Source organism: Morone saxatilis, unplaced genomic scaffold, assembly GCF_004916995.1.
Source record: "Morone saxatilis isolate NCDOM2014 unplaced genomic scaffold, NCSU_SB_2.0 Contig15, whole genome shotgun sequence".
NCBI classification, from domain to species: domain Eukaryota; kingdom Metazoa; phylum Chordata; class Actinopteri; family Moronidae; genus Morone; species Morone saxatilis.
In genome coordinates, this window is record NW_023339707.1 from 2,832,615 (window position 1) to 2,851,157 (window position 18,543).

The 18,543-nt window shown below is 41.7% G+C and overlaps 2 protein-coding genes across 3 annotated transcripts in view; both read right to left on the reverse strand.

Annotated features, from left to right (window-relative positions):
• bcl2l1 (BCL2 like 1) overlaps positions 1–3,684 on the reverse strand; it is a 29,876-nt gene extending 26,192 nt beyond the window's left edge. Inside the window, exon 1 of one of the 2 annotated variants that reach the window (XM_035656399.1) lies at positions 3,527–3,684. The gene's annotated coding sequence lies outside the window, so the exon portion shown is untranslated. Of the gene's footprint in view, positions 1–2,371; positions 2,533–3,526 lie in introns of those variants that run through there. The other variant, XM_035656400.1, reaches the window with a different exon arrangement.
• A 5,274-nt stretch (positions 3,685–8,958) lies between these two features.
• arfgef2 (ADP-ribosylation factor guanine nucleotide-exchange factor 2 (brefeldin A-inhibited)) overlaps positions 8,959–18,543 on the reverse strand; it is a 23,197-nt gene continuing 13,612 nt past the window's right edge. The window contains exons 18-37 of the mRNA XM_035656607.1: positions 16,974–17,145; positions 16,643–16,794; positions 16,397–16,525; positions 16,116–16,274; positions 14,996–15,143; positions 14,744–14,840; positions 14,581–14,621; positions 14,323–14,492; positions 13,608–13,759; positions 13,211–13,383; positions 12,837–12,997; positions 12,569–12,699; positions 12,007–12,136; positions 11,712–11,847; positions 10,781–10,919; positions 10,468–10,525; positions 10,182–10,290; positions 9,862–10,001; positions 9,348–9,525; positions 8,959–9,117 (exon numbers count right to left, since the gene is read on the reverse strand). Of these exons, the coding sequence (XP_035512500.1) occupies positions 8,975–9,117; positions 9,348–9,525; positions 9,862–10,001; positions 10,182–10,290; positions 10,468–10,525; positions 10,781–10,919; positions 11,712–11,847; positions 12,007–12,136; positions 12,569–12,699; positions 12,837–12,997; positions 13,211–13,383; positions 13,608–13,759; positions 14,323–14,492; positions 14,581–14,621; positions 14,744–14,840; positions 14,996–15,143; positions 16,116–16,274; positions 16,397–16,525; positions 16,643–16,794; positions 16,974–17,145 (2,718 nt within the window). The 3' untranslated portion in view covers positions 8,959–8,974. The remainder of the gene's footprint in view (positions 9,118–9,347; positions 9,526–9,861; positions 10,002–10,181; positions 10,291–10,467; positions 10,526–10,780; positions 10,920–11,711; positions 11,848–12,006; positions 12,137–12,568; positions 12,700–12,836; positions 12,998–13,210; positions 13,384–13,607; positions 13,760–14,322; positions 14,493–14,580; positions 14,622–14,743; positions 14,841–14,995; positions 15,144–16,115; positions 16,275–16,396; positions 16,526–16,642; positions 16,795–16,973; positions 17,146–18,543) is intronic.

The following is an 18,543-nucleotide window of genomic DNA, read 5'->3' on the forward strand; positions in this document are numbered from 1 at the left end:
GAGAATCAAGAGTGAACAGTCTGGCTTGAAGGTCCGCGCAGAACCCAGTCACCCATCCTCCCAAATCTGACCTTCAGTCTGAGCTTTTAGGCACCTTGTCTCAGTGTCGCTTGCACACTGATCTGCACCACCAGCTACAAAACTGACTTTAAAAATGACGTGTTATTATCTCAGAGTGGCTGCTGCTTATTCACACACATGCTGGCCTTACAGCACTGCTTCTCTTCTGGTCCCACAGTACTCTGCTTTAGTGTGAAGGTGTGTACACTGAAGTGCAACATAAACGATACCATTACTACAACCTTACAGCAGATTCTGGCTGCCACTGCGAGCCCTCTCAGCTATAAATTCTGCTCTTTGCCTACAACTCTTGAATGAGTTGTTGCATTACTTTTCGTTAACCACACAAAGATATCAGACAACTCACTTTGCAACATCACTGAATTTCCAGTGTACGCGGTGCAGTGAACTCTTAATAAACTCACAATTTTATGCTATTTTTAGTAATTACGCAGTTTATAAGTGACTGCGGTCTTGTGTTAAGAGTGACACACAGGGAGGTAATGAGGGAAGGGTCAAATGCAGGTTAAAAAACGTTTGGTACTTTACACAGCATGTATCATCTTGTAATGGAGATAAGAACCCCCCTATTAGTAATATGAAGAAAAACTATGTTAATTAGTAATTGATTTATCGTCTTGGTCATTTTTCAAGCAGAACTGTTAGACATTATCTGGTTCCAGCTTCTCACAACTGTGAGGATTTGCCGCTTTTCTACACCGTATATAATCGTAAACTGAATGTCTTTTGGTTTTAGGTCAAATAAAACAAGCAATGGGAATATATCTCCTTGGGGTGTGAAAAATTAGAACAGACATTTTCCCCTACTTTCTGGCGTTTTTTTTTTTTTTACAACGATTAATCGTGAGAATAATCTGCCCACAGGCAACTACGTAGATTAACTGAATGAGAAAATAATTGTTAATTGCAAGCTTAATTAATATTTAAATAGTGGCACTGGAAACAAAAATCCATTTTTAAAAAGCATGACTTCATTAAACCTTCAACAAGGTGTTTTTAACTGGTTATGAAACAGCCTCAATGTAAACTGATGCCTCTTTATGACCTGCATCAACAAACCTTCAGTCAGGACATTGGCTGTTTCTATACAGTTATTCTTATTGCCTGCCACCGATTCCCCTTGAAATCAATGTAATGAGGCAGTGGAAACACTATCACTTTTGTCCACAGGGGCCGCCAGAGTCAACACTAAGTGAAAGCTGCTTTTAGGGGCTTTAATTAGCAGTTAAATGCAATTTGTGTCTGTCAACACAATTCTCCTCTCTGCCTCATCACCTCATCATCAACATATACTGGAGTTGAGCCCTGTGATATAGTAAGTGAAATTAAAATAGAAATATGTTTACAATAGTATTACTATGTTGTATGGTAAAAATGAACTTCATTAAAGATTCACGTCAGTATCCTGCAGCCAGTAAACTGAGTTTAAGTGGTCCTCAAACAAAAGACAATGTGATAAAGCCTTTCCTCATATCCTACTGTCACTCATAATTATCTCATGAGCTGTCAGCTGATGTATGCAGGTACACAAACAGGTGTGGGAGGTACGTGACCCTGGCATGATCCCAAACTGTCCGATCACATGAAAACCTGACATTTACTACAACAATATTGACATTTAAGCGGATAGGTCCATGAACCCAATTACTGGTGTGCCAGGCTCTATGCAAATAGTGCTATTATTACATAATACATATCTACTGTGCCTTACAGCACAATGGAAGCCCGATACAGCCAAACAAGCAACTCGCTGTAGTTCCTTCAAGTCCGAAAAACTTCTCACAAACATAACTTCTGCAGACTATTTTCCCCATAATCTGTAGTGAAATAAATAAAAACAGCCCGTTAGAGCACATAAAGAGGCACAAGGCAGCAGTGTTTACAATGGCCACATGGTCCCAAGCTACCAACACGTGGCTCATCAGCCCAGAACTGATGTAAACACCACACAGCTCCTACAGCTATACCAACGAGTCACAACGAAATGTAGCACCTGAACGCAACATTTGTCACCACAAGCGCTCAAATATTAACTCAAATAAGGCAAACTGAAGGTTGTGTTCATGTTTATTACGCTGGAATCTGGACTGTAACTTAACAGATAAAGCAACCAGGGTCCGTTAGCGATACAGTGCTGCCTCTGTACGCTGCTGCCCGTGTGAGCCCCGTCTGTGTTCACATCTGTGTTCACATCCGCGGAACACCTCCACATTAAACAATTATTCACGTTTTCTATTTTGATCGCCGTCTGTGATAACGGAGGCTATATACAATACAAACATGATCTTACCAGCAGCAGTGAATAACAGCACATGGAGTTATCCTCGGTTCGCTCGCCGTCAAAAACGTCCTGAATCTGTCTGTCTGTCGCTTTGTGTGTGTACAAAAGCTGTCAAAATCCAAGAATGAACACAGTCACTTTGTGGAGTCTATCTATCGTCTCCCTGCACGTCTCCCACATCCACATGCCCAGCCTCTATTACGTAACACGACGCCTTCAGAGACGCCTTCCCGATCCTTCCACAACCCGCGTTCACGCTGGCCTTTAAACCCGGGACCACAGCACACAACTCAACATAGTAACATAACAGAAGAGGAAATTATACCGTTTCCTGCCCTACAACCTAACAAACAGCGTCAACAACAGTTACAGACACCAATGTATATACCTAATATTTAGTTCTGTGGATATAACTACGTCTGTGTGTCACCATTTGCTCACATTTAATATATAAATGATATTAATGGTGCACTTCTCCTTTCTATCCCGTCGCTGCAGGTCAAAATGTGCCAATTGTGCCTCATTGCTTTATTCAACCAACGTTTTGATATTTCCAATTAAATTTAGCGACGGATGAACGGGCTTAGCGGGGCCCCTGAAGGCAGCACAGGCCACTCCACTCTCCTGTCATATACACTGAGCTAAAAGACCTTTAATCACACGACTCATTTAGATGCTGCTTTACGACACCGCCCCGTGTTCCAGCTCTGAATACATTTCACCACACAAGCAATTACCCTTACTCAACTCATTCTTAAGCAAAGCCTTACAGACAGACGCATACCACCACCACCACCACCGCCTATACTAACGTTACTGTGGGCAGCTACTGAAGATGGCTGTCACTGTCATACAGTATTAGTGTAGTCGCACAGTCGTAAAATGCAAACCTAGAAATGTGTATTTACAGTGGCAAAATCATTCAGTGCAGTGTACAAGTACGCTTAGCATCAAACAGAGTGAGATTTGACGGGGGAAAGCTAGCAGGAAACAAAATGATGGCTACGCATTCTTCCAAATCTGTCGACCTCCTTCCTCTAACGTTAAATATCTGGATCCAGAGGGGAAAATCCGCCCTCTCTGCTATTCTTTCTCTCATCATTTCGCCAACAAAACCACCACACACATTAGAATTAAACTCGTAGACTGAGCTGAAACTCTTACTTGTAGGGTGGTCTCCATAAAATCATGTCTGCTGGCTCACAATCCAGATCCCCGCAGGAATAATCTTATCCGTCATTGCTAGCCTTCCTGGCTAACGCCGCCGGAGATCACCCCAGCTACTGGCTGCCACAGATCCGCCCACACTAACGTTAACGTTACGTCCTCTGCGTAGCTTCACGATTCACAACAGCTCCATACAGCGTGAAGAAGAGTCTGCAACAAATGCATTGGATAGACAAATATAACTTCTCACCGGAGAGTGGGATTAGTTGCGAGCCACTCCCTGACTTTATACGAGAGCTGGCTACCGGCTAGCAGCTAAGAAGTCCCAGTTAGCGTTAGCGTTACCTGGCTAATGTTAGCGCTAACTGGCTAAAACTGAGCCAGTTTTATGTTTGTTGGGGCGTCCGTCCCTACATTAATTATGTAAGTTGATAGTTGAGTTCAACTGTCACATTCCTCATTGTTTGCCATTCTAGTCACAGGTTTATGGATTAATAACACGGCGTTTCCTTACAGGACTCAATGTAGCAGCTTTACTGGCCAAAACAAAGGATGTGAGAGGTCTCCATGGTAACCTTTGTTACCCCAAAATCTAGCGCGCTTCAGGCCGACTACAGGTTTGAGCACAGTGCCTCCCTGTGGACATCTTTATACAGCAACTTTATATAGGACATTCCTCTTCCACGCTTCCAACTCACAGTTAAATGACTTATTCTACACAAATGTGAGAAAAACACACTTTGCCTGTCATAGCGCGAAAAGCACAGGTGTAACTAGTAACATTAATGATGGCTCCATATTGGGATTTTTTTTTGCAGAAAAACACATTACACACATTATTCCAAGTAGACTATTTTTATATGGCGTAACACGTCTGGACGGGATCTTTAATGTTTTTGTTAAACCGAATCCATGGTCACTTCAGTGGATCAGAATTCAGGTTTATTGATACTTCACCAAATGTTTGGAAGATTACATCACAATATTATGTATAGAACCGTATAGCACTTTCATTTCTATGTATCTTACATTGAAAACTTTACAGTCTGCATTTTCTCATTTACTGTATATATATATTTATATATTCCCTTGCTTTAGGGAAGAAAAGTAGACATCCATAGTTGCGAGGGAAGGAATGCTTCTCAAAAAATATTTAAATGCACTTTAAATAATTACATACATCCTTCTTTTAAAAAAAGGCATGGAATAAACTACGAAGGATCCAGGATGCAGAGATTCCAATGTCTCTGTAGATGCGAGTTTTGGTTTCGCTCCGTTCCTGAACCTTTCCGTGGTTGAACTCTACTGTTGAATGTGATACAACACTGATGGGCAATCCAACCATCCAGAGCATGTTGGTACACTGGGCGGTGTTAATACGTGAGCAAGTTGTCTGCAACAGATGTGCAAAAGAGTGTGGAAACCGACGAGCACTGTGTCACCTTACAGGGCCAACTGATGGATTAGTGAAGGGTTTTATGATCCAGCTCTAACTCTGAAGCTAGGAGGAGTTGACTCCATGTAAAGTCCTATAGTGTAAGGCTTACTGGGTCAACACACCAAGGAATGCATGACAGAGGGTCTTTCAACCAACCTTCAATTGTAAACCAGCAATTATCCTGAAAAATTAATCTTATAACAAATTAAAGCAAGTGAGCAAAAATAAATAAGTAAAATCTCATTGACAGGAAAGAAATCCCACAAATGACAGGACGGTTGTGTCACAGAGAGCAGAGACCTCGCAAACAAAGCCACATTATATCTTTGATAGTGTTGTAAGAGGTGCAAATTGTTTTCATCTGCTGCTGAGAATTTCAGTCTCTAACAACAGCAATAACCTGCTACCAAATAACACAGACATAAGAGGGAACATAAACATTAAAGTGACAAACAATGCTTTGGGATGGGCACTGATACATGAGGGTTCAGATATTACAACAGATTTTGATTAGATCACCAAACTCACAATGAGAGCGACACTGATTGTGTCATTTTCTAACAGGCACAGGTGGCCAAAGGAGATTTTCGCAAAGGGCAAATGTAAGGGCAAAGGTTCATCAAATTCAATGGTGTCGTATATTTGCTTTCAGCATGTATATATACTTTTTTCTGTTAAGTATTAAAAAAACAAAACAAACAGAAAAACAAACCATCAAAATCAGGTACAGGGTTTGCAACAATATCAATAAATTATTTGTTTACAGTTCTTTTCTAGTCATTGAAGTTTGAGATGAGAGTCTGGGGGATGATGAATGACTACAGTCAGCAGAGAGTGCTGGTCACAGTGCTGTTCATCCCCGAGAGAAAGAAGGAAGGAAGGAAGGGTAGGGTAAAGACTTCTCTACGAGCTGTAGAAAAGCTCAACACTTTAATGCAGAGTCCTGAACTGAGACAGAAAAGCTACAGTCTTTGTCGTCGTCCTCCTGACATTGCAGCCCCTCTGTAATCTGTTCCAGTCCAAAAGAGGGAGGGAAAGTCTCTTATGTGTCCCCTACTCGTCAATGTTCGATGTCCATCATCCGTTTCTCCATTCGTCCCTTCACCTGACCCTGCAACCACCCATTCTAGGAGGCCAGAGTCCGGGCAGACGCCCCCTCTGGAGCAGCGATGTGGAAGACGGAGCCGATGCGCAGGAAGAAGCGCCTGAGGACGGCCCGCAGCTCCGGGATCAGGTCAAACTGCATCATCTCACACAGGTGGGGGTAGTAGCAGGAGGCATGGGGCTTAAACTGGAAACGATAGAGGAAGTGAAAAAATATCAATTAGCACCACGTTTCAACCAACTGATATATACTGCATGTGCTTCAATCCCAGTGAAGTAGGAGACATCTTGTGTCCAGCAGGAAAACTTTAGGAACATTTGCATATTCATAGATTCTGGGATTTGTAATGAGGTAGAAGGAGCAGATTCCTGGAAATTATACATTTTTGTAGAAATATATCAGTCACACATTATTGTTCGTTTATTGTGAGTATATGTATAAGTGTCCTAATATGTGTCTGGAGGTATTCTTTAAGAATATACGTGACAGAGAAAGGAAGGGAGGGAGGTTGCTTTGGGATGTGTGGGCGCTGCTGGGAGGCCGTAGAGTTCACAGCAGGGCCTTAAATTAATATGTTGAGAGGACGTTTTTGGTCTTCACCGATGCTGCTTTTGAGGGCAATTTCATTGAATTATGAAACTGCATTAAGACAAATAAACACATTTTGTAGCATTACAATTTGTTTAAACGATTTAATAACAACCAAAACTTCACAGCAGGCATTGCCCAAGAGAATGGTGCCAGCCAGTCCACTTTAACAATACTGTTGTAATTTTTGTTGATGCAGTGGTTTGTGTGGTATTGGCTTTTTTTTTTGTACAGCTGGCAGCATTGCGCCATCAGTTCCTACTGCTTCAAGCTGCATGCTCGGTTGTTTTCTAACTAAAAACTGCTATAGTTTTGGCCTAAGAGGCCCTGGAAAGTAAAACCTGAGTCATGAGCTCCCATGAATCATCAGTGAGTCATGTATTCACACTGAGAGGGCATGAGTCATAGGTGATGGCTCACAAAAAGTGTTCAGAATCACACAAATATGAAATAAAGAAAAATAAGAGTTATAAGGCTTATCATTTGTAAGTAATGGACATTTGATCAACTTTACATGATTTTTTTTCTCTTTAACTTCTGATCCTGGTTCCACAGTTGGACATAGTTATGATCCAGAGATCCACATTGTTTGTACATATTGGCTTGAGTCCTGAAGCTTATTTTAATTAATGTTATTCTATGAATTAAATTTAAATTTTAAATTTAAATTATTTTTTTATGTAAAGCATGAAGGGACTGCAAACGTTAATTTCGTTATACTACCTTGTGTGGTATAATGATAAATCCATTTCCTTGATTCCTGCCCTGCCATGATCAAACACATGTCTTTTACATATAGAGGCCCTCCCCTTTCAGGGTCCCCCATGGGAAAAAAAAAAAAGTACAGTAGTCAACAGAGAGACAAATTATTTTTTGATCCTGTTTTAATTGCGTCATGAATTATAAATATGATGTTGGTTAATTTTTATAATCACCACAAACTTTTTGGTGTCTGGTCTTTCTAATTCTGTACGTTCAACAGTTTTATGACAAACACCTTATGTGTAATTAATGGCACAATTCAAACTGGATCAAAAAATTATTTGTCATTTTCCTGCTGGCGTTAACTAAACACATACAATATAAAATAAGTCCATGGGAAACACTTGAGGAGGAAGAGAAAATCGCCTCTATATAGTAACATGTATTACTTTAAACGTGTCAGGTGGAAGAATGTCCTGTGTGTGTGTTGGTGTGTTTTTTGCCTTGTCATCACCCACCGTGAGCAGCAGCATCAGCAGGCTGTTCCAAGCCTCTCCGTGGCTCTCTGAGGTCAGACTGATTGAAGTAGGCCAGAGCTCACTACATACCTCTCGTAGAAGACGACCAACACACAAACACACACACACACACACACACAAACCAACAACACCACACACACACACACACACACACACACACACACACACACACAACACACACACACACACACACACACACACACACACACCACACACACACACCACACACACACACAGGATGTATGACAAACGCAACACTCATGTATCTCCAACACCAAAAGGCAGAAGTGTCGGCATCAACAGCTGCCTGTACAAATTTATCATTCTCAGAAAAGAAGGCCAAAGCACACATCCAACAGCAGCTATTTAATGATCGTAATTCTTGATGTAATACATGAGTCAAATCTCCAGTGCAGCTGCTCGCAATAAACACAACAAGGTGATTTGGTACCAGCTCTGCCATGCTAATTATTTACAAAATACACACACACGAGTGTATCACTTCATAAATATTATAAGAGGTATGACCATACGTTCAGAACACTCACTCACTAATGGGGGGAAACAAACAGCCGTGCTGCACTTTCTTGCAAGTGACAAAATGTTTGCTTATTTATCTAAGGTTTGCGGTTAAACCAGACAATCACACACGGCCAGTATTTTCAGGTAGTGGAATGACAGTTAACACTAACCAATAATAAATATATCTACTAACAAGTACTGTGTGTGTATCTAAAGTCTGATATAGCTACTTCCTCTGTGGCACAGAGCTCCATTGTTGTCCAAAAACTATTAAAAACACATCACTAAGCCACACTGTTGTACCAGCTGACATGTTCCTTCGTTCCCATCAACACACACACTGTAGTTTATTTTGACTCGGTCCCACATAAATAGTCCTGCTGCCCTCAAAACTCACTAAGTGCATCAAATCTGTGGCTGAAAATAGTCCCCAACAAATACACTTTCTAGTCCTGTTTCAACAACTGGCCTCATCTCCTGACAAAATGCTGGCCATTATTGTAGCTGTGTCAAAAAATACTTTATGATGATGATGATGTCATATGTTGTACTCACAGCAGCAGGCGTGTCTGGATGTCAGGCCATGAGTCCAGCAGCTGATGGTCAGAGTACATCCTGAACAAAATCCTCAGGCTGCAGGCGAGACTGCTGGTCTCCTGCTTCAAAAGGTTGGGCTTGGATTTGCCTTTAAAGCCTGAGGGCAAAAGAGAGTCAATCATTGATAAACAACAACAACAACAGCAAAACAATAATGTTAGGGTGGCCTGGGGTTTAGGGCGCTGAAAGAACCACATTGTTCCTGGTCCTAGTCAGGCCAAGGACCTCTGTTACATGTCATTCTCTGTCTCTCCTCTCCACTGTAAACTCTCTAATCCAATCAATCAATTTCATGAACTGAAATATCACAGTGGACTTTATATTTACCGGCCCTCCAGAGCGCTGTCCTCTGTTCGTTGTTGGAGTTGAAGTCCTTGGCAAAGGTGTGCGACTCCAGCAGACAGTCCAGCAGCTTGAAGAGGTGTGCAGAGGTCATGTGTCTGTACATACCCTGCTCCGGACCCGCCTCGCCGCCCTCAGCCTCCGACTCTTCCAAAGCATCTCGCTGACAGGAAAAGGACATTTTTAGACAACTTCAGCTAAGTGCATCTGACAATTTAAGACTACACAGGGCCATCCTTTTAAGATTGTCAATGTCCTGACATTGGACATTGACAAAGCATGATCACTTCCCCATAACTCCCATTAGTGAACAGCATTTCAGACAAAGTTAAGTGCAATATATCACTCTCACAACCTTTTCATTTGTTGCTCTGTTTTACAGCTTCGTAACTGTTCCTCAAATATAAATATATAAATAATATAAATATAAGGAAAGGTACTCACAGAATAAATTATGTTGTGACAAAAATCTATCTATATCGTAGTTGTTTTAATCTACCTGGGCAGCAGCCATGTTCTCAGCATCCTCCTTCTTGCTGGTTGCTGGGTAGAAGACAATGTTGTCTATGGTCTGGATTAGTTCAAGCTGTACCACACATTTAATCAGCAGCCCTGCAAACAGCTTCTGGTCCGAAACTCCTTCAAAACAGAAAAAACAGAGGTGTATGGACGTGAGCATTTAAGGGTTAAACTGACTTTGAAAAAGGACAAAAAGCACAGTGACAGTAAAATGTTGCAGTGACAGTATGTGATATAACAGTTTAAATCATTTTTCAGATGGAATTAGAGTTTGCAGTAGGTTTGAATGTATAAACTCACTGGCACTGGACTTGCCCTTCCAGGTGTCATCACTGGACATCTGGCTGTGTCCTCTCTCAGACAGAGCTCTGTCGTAGCTGCTCTGGGACTGGCTGTCAAAATCAGCATCCTGAAGACGCACAGGGACAAACATCAGACATTCACAGGTTAGCGTCATACTTCTGATGTGGTAGAAAGGTTAGTAGGAAATATAACAGTCCTTTTATCAGCTAAAAGCAGTGTATTGTGTTTCAGACCACTGTTGTACACTCTGTAATACTGTTAGTTAATGATTGGAATTTCTTACCAGATGTTTGCCATCCGTAGTTTCCTCGTCCTGTCCTGCCGGTCGCCAAGTCAACAAACTGATGTGAAAAAGGAAACAGAATGATCAGGTGCTGTGCTAACTTCCATCCTGTCACAGCACTAAAGCACAATAGCTTTTGATTACATCATCCTTAATCCCTAAATTTCCCATTACCTTCCCGCTGAGGAAAGTGTGTGTTCTGAAAGCTTTCATTAAGACCTTCACATGCAGTTTCATTAATGTTTCTAAGCTGACTGAATTGGAACTAAATTGACCGAATCTCTGGTTGAAAGTACAGTGGTTCGGGACTTACGCGTGAGGGCTGGTGTTCTGGAAGATCTCCAGCATACAGGAACAGGTGATGTTCCAGACCTCGGAGCTGAACTTCTCCCCGTTCAGGATCACCAAGTTCTCTAAACAGTTTGTCCCCGACCGGGCCAGCTGCTCATTGTCTGTAGAGGGAAAAGGTAACGACTTCAAAACACGTCCGCCACATACAACAGAACCCCATTCCAGCAGCTAAATGTTTGCACTGTGATACTTCAATGCACGCCATTTTTCACTGCTTCATCATTCATATTTTATTGCACAGTTCACATGCCCTGGAGAACAAAATTCTGCTAAAGGTTTTATAAAAATATTGGTGAAGGTAGGTTTGCTAGTAAGGTAGGCACTAGTCCAAATAAAGTGGGAGAGTTAGGCATTCTCTCTTTGCTGAGGAGAGGGTAGTCTTGACTTTTATATACTATATTTATTTGGAACCTGGGGTGAAGCAAAGAGCACTTTAACACCTCACCACCCTAATGGTAAATGTCCACAGGGGCACTTTTGGACTCGAGGGGTCACGCCGCTTCCCAGCATTGGACACTTGTAGTCATATTACCCAACAAAAGGCTACATCCGTTATTATGTAATGGAAATATTATTTACCCAAGAGGGATTAAAAAAGTACTGTTTCTTCTAAATTTGGCCAATTCCACTTTCAATGATGAGCGATTTAGTGGCAACATTTAAGTTATTGTTCTGTTAACATATTAAGGTTCAAATAAGAGTACAACATATTACACATTGTAGCAACTTAATAATGTTATGTAATTTTGAGACATTGGAGGGAGGGTGTTTATGGATAATGTCTGGGTGGGTCACGCTTTTTTAAAAGTGTGATACATATTGTTTCAGCCCCCCAAGACCAGTCATTTTTGTACAGTCTACAGACTACTGTCTACATGAATCTGAACACCCACCTTGCCTGACACACCACTGTAGCTGTGTGAAAATGTCAACCAGCAGGATTTCACTGAGAGGCTCATAAAACTGGGTGAACACGTCACAGATGGCATACAGTGCGTGGTTACATGTTGTCGTCATCCACTCGGTTTTCTGGAAAGAAACAAGAAATGAACATATGCATTCTGTATGTGTACATCACTTATTGTTTTTAAGTGCTTTAAGTGCATCACAAAAGAGGAAATCCTTCAAATATTTAAGTGGCTTGTCAAAACATAAAGAACAACGGGATTCAACAACTTGACCTCTGACCTCTGTCTGCTGCTCAGGGAGCTTCATGTTGTCAAAGATGCGGAAGACGATCCTAAAGAGGTCGTGCCACCAATGCTTCTCAAAGGTGTGACCGTAACTCTTCATGATCTCAAACATAACTGTGAGACCTCTGTTAGAGGAAAAGACAGACAGTTGAGGGATCAGTCGTGTTGTTTCACAGCAAAGAGGGCACAACATGGGATCAATAGTACTATAACATAAGTAAGAGGCTCTAATCCTGCTTCTTTCCATTGTATTGATGTCATCTTTTTAAGTGGTATCTTGCTAAATTTATTTTATTAGTCTACATGCTTGATTTAAAGATTGATAATAATAGAATAGTGTTTAGCATTTAGTATTTGGTCATGTATATTAATACCCAAAAGGCCAGGCGCCAAGCTAGTTAGGGTGTTTGAGGGAACAAGAGTCCAATATAGGTAGAATACTAGGCATAGTCAGAATTCAAAAACAATGAATAGACATAGATGTGCAAAAAACTGAAACTAGTCACCACAGTGAAAGGGACGTTTGAGCTATACTCCATGCTTATCTGTTTGTCTACCTGGTCCGGACATCCAGCTTGCAGCGGTTGATGATACAAGAGAGCTCAAACAGAATGGGAAACCAGCCCCGAACCCACACCCGATCACCAGGGGCAACGTTCATGTCATCACTGGTATATTCCCTCAGAGTCTGGAGGGGGACACAGCAGGACAGGAATTCAGAAAGTGCAATATTATGTCATTACTTCCAAAGAAACGACATAGTGCATTTTTGAAAACGATAGATAAATGCCATAATTAGTATAGCCACAACCCAGCCGCTCCCACCTGTGGCCTCTCTGAGACGTATTTAGCGCAGTGTCGTATGAGTCGGATGGCCTCCATGCTGGTGTCAGGAAAAGCTGCGTTGCACACAAACTCTGACAGGCACTTCACTGCATCTTGGAAGGAATCAATAGCAGCTGCAAAGTGCTGCTGGAAGGTGTTCACTGAGGGAGGAATGACGAAGAGTATGTAATAAAGTAAGAAAACAAAAATGAATTAGTTTCTAATTTGATTTGTTGTTTGTTTAGGGAAATCTCAATTCTCCATCTCTTATAAAAGCTAAAGAATGACTCAGGATCCATCTCACTGACCAACACAACACAAACCTCTGTCACTTGTTATTTATCACCTGAGGAAAGAGCTGCAGTCATACTCACTGACAATGTGCCCAGTGGTCTGGAAGGCCAGCTCCACTATAGTCTCATCATGGTCAGAGGCTGCCTGGTGAAACACTGAGAAGATGTTCTTCCAACCAGAACGGATGTTGGCTGCCTGGGAGTTTACCATCTGAGCTACACACCTGATCACCATGTCTCTGATAGTGGGGGACCTGAGAGGAGGGGAGGGGGTTATTATAACATCAAATAAACAAACAGTCCAACACAATTTACAATGCATCTGGTGTTTTACTGAAAACCACTATTGTCTCCTATATAACAGCTCCAGTGCCCCACTATTCCTAACCACTATTACTCCTATGACCCTGTGTTACCACTGATGCACTGAGAAAGTACAGTCCCTTATTCAATCTGTCCATATTACAATACTCTTCACCTGTTCTTTTTCATGATGTGCTCAAAAGGCCTGAGGAAGTCCTTCTGGAAGCGGAAGTTGGCCAGCTCTCCTTTCTCTAAGAACTTCATGGACAGCTGCCTCAGTGAGTCCACGGCAAAGATGGCCACATCCTCGTTGGGGTTACAGCCCACCTAGAGGAAGACAACAGGCATCAGCAGAGCTCAGCTATGCATCAAATTGAAATCTCTATATATATATATAATATCTATTTCTGTGTATGTACATTGAGAACAACTTAAGTCAAGTCAAACTCTTTGTCAATCTGCCCGATAAAATTGATTCTGACTTAGAAATACTGAGTAGCTTTAAGTCTGCTAAACAGCACTGTCTGACTAAAAACAAATTATATTTAGACTGACACTGCGGAGTGTGGGGTACTTGAACTTGTGTGTACAGTCTGAAGAACAAAACATGCCCCACTTGTACCGTAAATACACACTAATGTCTGGCCTGCCACTGCGCACACAGCCTGTGTGACGTAATTAAAGAGCCTTCTTGTGTCTGTGTAGCGGTAATAAATCTGAGTCCTCAAAGGGGTAATACAGGACAAAACAAAGCAGCAGGGAGTACCACCAAAAGAACATCCCGTTGCTGCCTCCCATACTTCCCTCACTAAAACACAAGGCGCTAACATTTGGTTTAAGATTTTCAGGCAATACATTTTTTAAAACTCAAAGCTTGTAAATCCACTGACCTTATTGAAGTGGTCTCCTATGACCTGCCAAATTCGAGACCACTGCAGCCTGATGCGGTTCATGTTGTAGTAAGAGATTTCCACAATCTTTTGCAAGCTGAACATCCTCGGCTGGTGCGCCGAGGCTAGCTCGTCCATGGACACTGCGCACAGCCACCGCACAAAGTCCACTGGAAACAATTAAACAGCAACACACGATGAAGAACTTGTAACACGCACAAACAGAGATACTGTACATAAGGGCTTAGACACACTCACCAATTGCATTTCCATCTAGTCTGGTGGAACCAGTGAAGATTCTGCAAATTTAAAAGTAGCTTTGTTATTTGTAGGGAACAGAAACCTTAATTCTTCATAAAAGGACAGATACAGATCATGCAGTTATGTTAGTAATGTCCTCTATCTGAGCACTTTGTCTTACCTGTCCACAGCTACCACCACACTCTGAGAGCTGGTCTCTCCTACTGACTCCTGGATGTGAGCCATCTGTCTCTTGTCCTGACTTCCCACCAGGTTACCTGCAACACCAACACATTCAACACAAGCAAATGCATACAGTCAGGCATCATCATCATCGTTTTGATGGGAATCCTCAAGATAGAGACAAATGTAGCGGAGAGTTAAGGGTTAAACTGTGAATATAAGTTAAATTGTGTGTATGTGTGTGTCTTACCCAGCCCCAGGGGCATGAACTCCTCTGTGCCGGAGGGTAAGCCCTTGATGCCGGCCTCTTTGTCCCGGACAACCCCTGAGATGTAGCGCGTCTTCACCCCTGTGCCGATCAACTGGGCGAGCTCCAGCTGACTGATGCACCTCAAGATCTACAAAACACACACACACACACACACACACACATATCACAAAAAACATCTAGGGCCTGTCCATTTAGTTATGGATAGCTGTGGTGAGCTCAGATCAGTTTCAATCCAGTTTACATTAAAACTGTGAAATTAGCAGTCTTCCTTAAAATTAAATGTTTAGCCATTTTCTTTGTCAATATTCAGTGATTTGAATGCAGAAAATTGCAACTTGTACATTTTAGGTTATATATGCAAAAATATAACTCAAAATATAAAATAAATCTACAAAATAAATAAAACTCTTAAATCTCAATCATATTTATCAATAATCCATTTGCAATAGACTGCAAGTAAACGCTTGTGCAGCTTAAACTATAAATATATATACACAAATGAAAATAGTAGATCATTTTTTCCAATTGCATCTTGCATGTACTGCAAGTTCCAGCAAAACATGGAATTTATCTCATTCACTGTCCACTCCACCTTTAAACTACACGTGTCAACCTGTGTGCCCTGACATTTGGGTCACGTCACCATGTGTGGGGACATACCCTGTGACAATATGAACATCTCTCTCAAGTAGAGCTCCACTATCTGTAATTTGAAATGATGAACGATAATTTATTCCATAGCTTTGTAGTGAGGGGTGTGGGAATGAATGAATTTGTACATTATTCCAGAAGCTCTAAGTTTGATTTATTATTGGTGAAATTGTTGGTTTTGATGGACCCAAATCATCACTGTTGTAAAGCTGTCGCTTTAAAGTTACTAACTAACTGCATGGGACCAACATGTTTCTTAAACACTTTAAATTAAAACTGAGCATTACTACCTCTGTGCAGGAGGATTTATTGCAGGACTGCTGCATTAGACTGCATTCCTTTTTTCTTGGGGTCCATAACAAACTGGCAGTCATCAGACAAGATTCAATGAATTCAATAACATTTCTTCTCTTTCTGATGCTGATAAATCTTATTAGTAGGGAGTCACCTCATGCCAGGAGTTGCCCAGGTAGTTTCCGTCAGTGTGGGCTACAGTGATCAGGGTCTTGATGGTGTCAATGTTCTTCTGCTTCATCTCTGTGATGCTGGAACTGGCCGTCAGCAGGGTGAACCTGGCCAAGGCTTGGACATACGCATCTCGCTCCAGCTACAGACAGGAAGGCCGGTTACGACACAGTCACACTTTCAGGCTGAAGATCATGATCAACACTGTTTACAGCTGCTTACAGTTATAAATATTAGACTTTTGTGTGTAAAAGATCACCAGACCTGCATGTTGAAGATGCAGGCGATCCTGATGGCACACCGAATGCCCTCCAGACACAGCGAGGCCACCTCTGGGTCGTCACAGTCCTGCAGTCCCACACTGAATGCTGCCAGCAAGGGGGTCCATGCCAGCTGCAACACACACAAATTACTGGCAGGTGTACATTTCATTGGGTACAAGACACCTTACACCGTTCAAAGCTCTGGTACAATCTAATCGGGAATGTAAAGTAAGACAAGAGTACAAACCTTGAACATGGGCCTGACATGCTCCAGGTGTGTAGCACTAAAAAAGGGCGCCTGGGCGTGGCTGACGGCCTCCATCAGAGCTTTAGCGGTCTTCGCCATCTGCTCCATCTCCATGTTGTACAGCAGACGACGCTGCTTCTCACTGGCTACACCTGGAGGGGGGAGGATAAAAATGTTTCTGATGTTTTTCAGCAAACAGTGAACAATGTCAGGGAGCAGCTGAGGACGCCACAGCGACACTAGTCTGTCATGTGTGACGTACTGAGCAAACCTCAGAGAAAACAGTTACTCATTGAGTAATCCTGACAGAATGTGTTATGAAAGTGCTCACTCTGCTTGGTGGACTTAGGAGTGATTGAGAACTCTTTGCTCTCCTTCATGGCAATCTTCTTCCCTGCGATCTCGTCATATATGGAGGATAGATACTCTTCAGGCAGGTCCTTACTGTCGTTAATACCACGATTCATCTTGATGTACTGCTCCTTTGTCATCTTGTTCTTCACCTACATGAATGAAAAAGATCAAGAGAGGAAGTTGCAGTGATCAATTACAAAGGGAGGAAATTGGGAGTGTGAGAATGGTCAGGCTATTTATGCATTGTATGTGTCTGCATTCACAAACACAAATAAGCTGTCCAATGTGTTACCATAATCAGTCACTACGCCTGCTGCAACCTTCGCAAGATTTTGGCACTGCAATTTTTCGGTTTAGTACAGTCGGGTATTTACTGAACTGCAGACATAAATTAACCCCAGTTCATGTGATTTGCTGTTTTGAGTCCACATGTTTGGAAAGCAGTGAAGCCAAAAGAAAGTGTTTTCTGAAACTGAATTTTCAATATTGGTTAAAGAGCGGACACCTTTGGAGCTGCAAGTGTTTGTTCATCCCACAAGGTGAGAAAAGTTAAACAGTCTGATATTGTCAGCTCAGCAAAAACATCAGTCATTCTTGAAGGTATGAAAATGAATGTGGGTGATATTATGTAAAAGCTTTAAAATCCTTTGACTAGACTTCTTTATACATAATTATATTAAACTGTTTAGTAAGTATAACATGCTGTCAGATCACACTTGTGTGGATCTGTTATGAGCTGCTAAAAGTCATTTAAAAAATATTCAAGCGGAAAACCAAAGAGGGAAACAGGAAGGTAAAATTGAAACAGACTGTTGCTGGAGCTCTATGGAATATACAGCGTCTTTCAATTTACTTCTCCTTACTGCTGTCAATAAAATGTCACTGTTTAACATTGTCTCATTGTCTCTCTTTATTGCTCTCTCTTTCTCTGTGACAGAGCGCCATATTTTACACCTGCTTTTCCCAGACTTTAAATTTCAGCTGCAATTTCCTCTGTCACTGTGGTCTGTCAGCAGTGATAAATCAGAGGCAGCAGCTTTTTGTAGAAGGCAGTGTTGGGACAGACACAGGCCTGCGCAGCCCCCTCATTCATGTGAATGAGTCCACTGCATTGGCACAGCGGGGTGCCAACGCGAAGGACTTTGAAACGCCAGCAAAAAAGTTGAAGCTAATTTGACTTTTGCCAGAATGAAACAATGTCATCCGATCTAGTCTAGTGGTCATATCGTCACATTTTAAGCTAAACTAATGACTGATGTAAATTAGCTAGTTAGCTTTGCTAACATTAACTTTCAGATTAAACAAGCTAACTAAAATTGATACAGATAAACTTGCCAATGAGCTAGCATTTTGCTAACAATAGCTAGCGTAAGATGTGAATATGTCTTATTTTTATTTTTTAACCATCTTCAAAATGTGGTTGTCTTTTCAACATAGACGATATAGCATAGCACAGAGCAGGGAAGAGGAAAGTTGACTGAGGTTCTGACCGAGGCTTGCTCAACTGTTATTGGAGCACAGAACAAAAAGGGGCAAGAGTTATGAAG